General features: G+C 43.4%; 1 protein-coding gene across 1 annotated transcript in view; it reads right to left on the bottom strand.

Annotated features, from left to right (window-relative positions):
• Positions 1-1,275: 1,275 nt before the first annotated feature.
• The window catches only part of LOC124789199 (calphotin-like), a 30,542-nt gene continuing 24,653 nt past the window's right edge, over positions 1,276-7,164 (bottom strand). The window contains exons 4-6 of the mRNA XM_047256493.1: positions 4,392-4,511; positions 1,627-2,025; positions 1,276-1,529 (exon numbers count right to left, since the gene is read on the bottom strand). Of these exons, the coding sequence (XP_047112449.1) occupies positions 1,347-1,529; positions 1,627-2,025; positions 4,392-4,511 (702 nt within the window). The 3' untranslated portion in view covers positions 1,276-1,346. The remainder of the gene's footprint in view (positions 1,530-1,626; positions 2,026-4,391; positions 4,512-7,164) is intronic.

Raw genomic sequence — 7,164 nt, 5'->3', positions numbered from 1 at the left:
TGCCTCTACCAATCCACCGGTCACCGAATCTGTTGTTGAGCAGCGTACCAACACTTCGACTGAAATGTGCAGGAGCTCCATCATGCATGAACCACATGTTGTGTCGTACTTGTAAAGGCACATGTTCTAGCAGCACAGGTAGAGTATCCCGTATGAAATCACGGCGGCGAATCGAGGTAGTACAGTACATACTGACGAAACTAAAATGAGCTCTAACATGGAAATTAAGCGTTTCCAGACACATGTCCACATAACATCTTTTCTTTATTTGTGTGTGAGGAATGTTTCCTGAGAGTTTGGGCATACCTTTTTGTAACACCCTGTATATTGTGAAGAAGACAAATTTTTAACATCGAGTATAGTTTTAAGTGTCAGGAAGTCGTTTCTGAAAGTATTTGTATGGAGTGCAGCCATGTATGGAAGTGAAACATGGACGATAAATAGTTTGGACAAGAAGAGAATAGAAGCTTTCGAAATGTGGTGCTACAGAAGAATGCTGAAGATTAGATGGGTAGATCACATAACTAATGAAGAGTTATTGAATGGGATTGGGGAGAAGAGGAGTTTGTGGCACAACTTGACTAGAAGAAGGGATCGGTTGGTAGGAGACGTTCTGAGGCATGAAGGGATCACCAATTTAGTATTGGAGGGCAGCGTGGAGGGTAAGAATCGCAGAGGGAGACCAAGAGATGAATACACTAAACAGATACATAAAGATGTAGGTTGCAGTAGTTACTCACAGATGAAGAAGCTTGCAGAGGATAGAGCAGCATGGAGAGCTGGATCAAACCAGTCTCAGGACTGAAGACCACAACAGCAACAACAATGCACACATACCACATTTGCTCAACCCTGATTCAGATTCAACGAACTGTGACTGACGCCCGAACAACAGGGACTTACATGCATTGAGAATAGAAAATAGTGCATTGAGGATGGCTAGCTACTAGCCGAAATCTGGATTTGCGAAAAAAAATTTAAAAAAAGACGACTGATTGCTGCACTCTATAACTTATAAGTTACATAACAGTCGCTGAGTGCACCCACTTTCCGAATGGAAGGTAACCTGATATGCAATTCCCTTCCAACTTCAATTATACAGCATACCACATGTTGTGTCGTACTTGTAAAGGCACATGTTCTAGCAGCACAGGTAGAGTATCCCGTATCAGTTTTTCAAGAATCTTTTTAGGCAGTTGAGAGCTTGATTTTCTTATATATCGATTTCGTCACTTAGGTTCCTGAAGGAGATGTGAAAAGATGACCACAGAGAGATTTATGTAAAGTATAGTTTATTTACAAGAGTGTGTGACTGATACATGACTACTTTTTGTAGGAGTGATCCTCTAACCGAGGAGGGCGGCCTTGTACTGGAGGTGGGCGATGGCGTCAGCGTGGTGGATGGCGGGGATGCTGGCAGCGTAGACGGCGGCCAGGGGCAGCCCAGACACGGGGTCTGCGGGGGTGGCGGCGGCCAGGGCTGCGGACTGAGCGTGGGCCGCAGCGTGGGCGGCCTTGGCGCTGGCCACCTGGAAAGGGAGGAGCGCCTTGTCAGTAACACCGTCTCACTGCATGGTATGTGTACTGTTCTGAAGGGGATATAGGAAATGGTGTAGAAGTACATACCTCAGGAGTGTCCAGGGGAACGCCGCCAGGTCCGATCACGATGTTGGCGGGCCCAGCGATGACGGGGCCGGCCACGGCGTAGCGAGCGGCAGCGATGACGGGGGCGGCGGCGATGGCGGGCACGCCCAGGGTGTTGCGGGCGGCCTCTGCGGCCTGGATGTTGAGGTGCGCCGCCTTGGCGACGGCCACGTGGGGCTCGTCGGCGGGCACGACGGAGGCCACGGGCACGCCCAGCGTGTTGCGCGCCGCCTCCGCCGCCTGCGTCGCCAGGTGCGCCGCCTTAGCCACGGCCACGTCGGGGGCGTCGGCGGGCACCGGGATGGCGGCGGGAACCCCCAGACCCAGACCCAGGTAGCCGGGCTTGGCCAGGGCCACAGCCAACACGGAGCTCAGGATCACCTGCAGACAGCGTATGCGTTAGACATCACTGAACAGTCTAGAAGCAGGATACGTATTGTATTGCTATATTCTGAATGAATTCTACTTATCGCAGACAGTGGCTAACAAAATGCCTAATCTGGTCCTCTAATGAAATTTTTATTTTTCAGGAGTAATCGTCATCAAACTTTAATGCTTAAGAATCACTACTGACGTCTCGGAGTGGTATCTTGGGCCGCATATGTATCTATCGTTTTACTGATTTGTTCAAATTGTTCAAATGGCTCTGAGCACAATGGGACTTAGCATAGGAGGCCATCAGTCCCCTAGACTTAGAACTACTTAAACCTAACTAACCTAAGGACACTCATCCATGCTCGAGGCAGGATTCGAACCTGTGACTGTAGCTGCAGCACATTTCCAGACTGAAGCATCTAGAATCGCTCGGTCTCAGCGGCTGGCTATTGATTGGTGACCCACATAAATTAGTACACTCTGAGATACATTCTGAGACCACAATAGAGTAGCTACAGTAAGGGGGTAATAACTTGCCTGAAAACCCTCTTGTGCCGACTGTTAAAATTAGGCACCATTTTGAAAACTTCAAGTCGGCTTTCCTCAGTTACCTGAAAGCCGTGACTGTAATTGTCTGATGAAGTGTTGTGCTGTCTGTGGGAGTATTATATGTATTATACAATATGAGACAGGATCACAATTATTCATCAGCCGTTTTGAACGTCTTTTTCCTTCTTCTTATTGTGTGATATTACAACTGCTTGAATCTAATTTCATATTCCTTGCTGCAAATGTATACCACATTTGAAGATGACCACCTCTACAATGCGCATTCACAAATCCATGTTACTTCTGTGTTTGCACCACAGCAGCTCTTTGGTACGAGTTCTGAACACCCTTCAGCTGTCGTTACTGGAAGACGAACAATAAAACATTCCCCCTTACAAATCCTTTAATTTGCAGTTGCTGTGCAACCTACCATTCTGTCCCTGAAGTAAGTAGCCCACGTTACTTAGCTTTTGGAAGAATTCATCAGTTTCATTTAAAATTACTTTCTCTCTTAGTAGTTGTTGTTACCTATTGGTCACGAAATCCACACTCTTAACAATGCCTTAACTGACGTTTCTGGATTCGGGTGTTACTTGCTGGATGGATATTAGGAGTATTGTAAAATAGGCCGATAATCGCTGGCCGTATGAACACTTGATTCGGACTGCTTACGGCCCTTGGGTGGCGTTTTGACGAGCGCTGTTCTAGATTAACAATCATCATCTACAGACCTTCTGATTCCTGTTACTATTATTCTCAAATTCATCATATAAGAGCTCAGGTAAAATATTATAAACAGTATTTTATGTTTTTCCTTTTATTAATCAATCTAAGTCATTATGTAGTGTTGTGAAAATGGTTTTCTTTCTCCTACCTTCGTTAATTTTGCTGTATGACATTTCTTTTCCTCTTCCTCTTTCAGTCCTTCTCTCGTTTCCACTGCTGCTGGTCCTCAAAGCTCAAATCCACTTTCTCGCTGAGATGATTGACGGTAATACTATCCATACATCCACACACGAAATTCTGTCAGCGAAGTTATAGTAATGTCATTTTATATACAGAATAGCTGCAGTCATGGCAAATGTTTCTGCCATAAAGTTTCGATCATATTGTTTATTTTAACGGTGGATAAAAATCAATCAATATTTGGATAAGACAGTTTTTTTTTGTACATCGTCTGCAACTAAATATGTGTAGGTTGTTATTTTCGGTTATCCATCTATACTGCTTGGATTTCTACTAAAATGTGCTTTTCATGATATCATTTAAATGTGACCTTTAGTTTCGTAAGTGCTGTAAACTATTTCTCTATTTTGATGGGTAGCTCGTTCTTTCACTGCATCAGTTTACACGATATCAGAAAGTGTATACTTTTATAGTGACACGTGTCACCCGTATATTAGCAACACTGTGAATGAAAATTTCGTTTCAGACGTAAGTGTTGCTGGTGTTATAAGTGGTGGAGAGACAAACTCAATTATCTACTCTTCTACCGTTTACTTAAGGCTGCAACCGCCTTACAAGTACAGAAACTAAAATCTCTGACGAGAGCTTCATGCTCCAAAGCGAGATATACTCTCGTTACATCTCTGTGAGAATCACTAGTGGTAAGTAATACAAATTTTGATGTATTTGTTTCAACCCAGATGAGATTCCTACATTTGAATATGATTCGCAGGTGGTACTGCAACAGACCACGTCTTCTATCATTCTCTTGCCCTTTACTGTACCGCACACTTAATTTTGTCTGTGGAACATGTAGGTAGATGCACGGCCATGTGAGCCCTGCCTGCCCCCGCTACTGTGCGCTGTCGGCTACTCACCAGGACCTTCATGTCTTCTGCGGCTGCTGCTTCGGACTGAACTGTTCCTGCCCAGTGCGTGGCTGGCCGGCGGCTTATATAGCGCGGGCCGGCCTCGTCTTCCCCGCCACATCCTGCCGCCTAGACCCGGCGATGGGCGGCGCCCGCCAGAGTCGTTGCTCTCCACTTACTATTATAACTCCTCTCTCTACTCGTACTGTCCTCTCGTCATGTTTGTTTTTTCAACGATTCCCGAACTTTGTCGAAAATGAAACCCAAAAAAGAAGTCGTATCTCCATTCTGTCTGTTGTCCTCCATTACGTCCAAAACGCCTCTGGGTCGCTGGTGCATACCAGCCAAGCGAGGTCACGGAGCTGTTAAGGGACTGAAACACATTCCGAAAGTACACCGTAACGAGTCATCATTTCGTCGTCGTGAGTCACGTCATTAGTCGCTTAAGGTGAAATTTCTGATTTTTTCTTCGATAACGCCGAGCAGAGCCTTAACTCAACACCCTTAGAACTCAGCTGATATTCCATATGTACGTCTCTGCTGACAAGATGTTAAAGGTTCGCATTTATTCTCAGTTTTAAGTTTCCTGCCGTTCCTTAGTTGCTTCTATATTCCTGGAGATGTGATCAATTGTAATGTCTTCGAAATCTCCGAAAACCGGCCAACTAAGTACAATTTCACGACGATACATATGGAAACACACACTGAAGCGCCAAAGAAACTGGTATAGGCATGCTTATTCACATACAGAGATATGTAAACAGACAGAATACGACGCTGCGGTCGCCAACGACGATGTAAGACAACAAGCGTTTGCCGCAGTTGTTAGATCGGTTACTGCTGCCACAGTGGCAAGTTATCGAGATTTAAGGGGCGAAACCACATTAGGAGGCTGTTTGACACTGTCTTTTCCAGATTTGTTTTTTGGGGGGAAGAATTAATTAGAATTTAATCATATTTTGAAAGCATTTCATTCATATTTCGAGCAGATTTTGTGAATTTTTTGAATAATTTCAACCAAAAGTAAAGTTACTTTTTGATGTCGGCTGAAGGTTGTGAGTATAGTTCTCAAATTACGTGAAGTGTGGCCATTTAGATTTTCATCTGAAATCGAAAAAGTTTTGATTTTACATCAATGACTTATTTCGTAAGAATATGAACCTCAATTCATGTGAAAATAATGAAAATTAAATATTTTGCAGCCTTTGTAACCATTTACTTCGACTTTCACGATTTTTTTCTCTAGCTAGGCAAAGAAAAATACCCTTCAAATCATGATATCATCTTACAAGATGGTTCATATAATTTGAAATTTTATAAAGAATCAAACTATCAATTTTCACAATGATCGGTTCTATACTTTTTGAGTTAAACTGCACGCAAATCTGAAAACGTCATTTCAAGATAAAGGCGTTAACAATAATGTAATATGCTTACCGATTAATCTGAGATTCCAGCACCATACAGCAATCCTTCTTCTTCCTCGTAGGCTTCTTTTTGCGCTTGCAGCAGTGCTCTCCCAGCTTTCCAGCCTTCCTTCGCTCCCAATGAACTACGTCGATTCTGCTGGCTCACGCGCTGGTTATCCATTTGTTCGGCATAATCGAAGCTTTGCGTCCCTACTACAATTCCTGTCTCGTTCATGATCATCAGAAGGGATGAATTTCCTTCATTGAGTAAGCCCGCTGCTAAATACTATGCCAATTCAACAACTTTTAGTCCGGTGTGCAAATGTTTAGGAGCTAATCACCAAGTAGTGGAATTAAAAAATTCACTCGCATTTTCTGTGTGGCCACCTAAGCATCTCTTCAGTAATTCATTCCTTGATAAATGTTCATATATTGGAAGAATTTCCTTCTGTACGTCGGGGTGCAATGGAGTAGGGTGTGGTTTGCGGTTCATGTTCCATTCCAAGGGCTGTTCGTTTCTGCCACTCGCTCCAGCTGTCTTCTCCCTCTGGGCAACAATCGAGTCGAGGAATTTCATCCGTGGAAATCATATCATATTATGTCGCCATAATTGCTTTTATCATGTCTTGCACACTATTTACATGTCTTCGCGTCACTAGTCCATAATAAGCGCTGAGCTTTTTCACTAATAACTCTGCGAGTTTGCTTTTCCACCAAGGTTCTGAGTCTTTCGAATGTGTCAGAGTTGAGTCCACATTTTCTTCTGGACATGACCTACACATTCGATTTTTAAAACTTGATAATCATCACCATAAGGATGTTATAACACCCCAAAGACCCCCTTAAGAGTCAATTAAGGCAGAATGTCATAATATGAAGTAGGGAAGAGTTATCTTGGCAAATACGACATCTTTGCCGATAAGCTAACACCAAGAAGTTTTGATAACAACGACATTATACATCACTGAGAGTTTTTGTTATGAACAGAGGAGGAAGAAACCTCAGATTTAACTAATGGACAAATATCCAAGTGATAATTGCAACTAATATCTTGAACGCTAAGTCCAAGGTGATGTTAGTCAGATTTAACTTTTATGTGGAAGAGAGTTGTAAGCGCAACAAAGAAATTCAATGCGCCTACAATACTCTTTCACAGAAGAAGTCGCTTGCTGGCTCTCGTCCTGTAAAGACTTGTGAGAACAATTCTTGTCTTAGTTATTGAGAGCACGGAACGCGACGAGATTGTTTTGCGTTCAGAAGTGTTTCTTGCGTGACGTGATTCACGAACTTCGGAAACTGATTTTCTAAGCAGAGACAGGAACTGATAGACGCGATTAACCGTGCATAACGGGTTAATTGAACTTTATTTAGGA

Source organism: Schistocerca piceifrons, chromosome 3 (genome assembly GCF_021461385.2).
Source record: "Schistocerca piceifrons isolate TAMUIC-IGC-003096 chromosome 3, iqSchPice1.1, whole genome shotgun sequence".
NCBI classification, from domain to species: domain Eukaryota; kingdom Metazoa; phylum Arthropoda; class Insecta; order Orthoptera; family Acrididae; genus Schistocerca; species Schistocerca piceifrons.
This window is presented reverse-complemented; position numbering and strand designations above follow the sequence as displayed.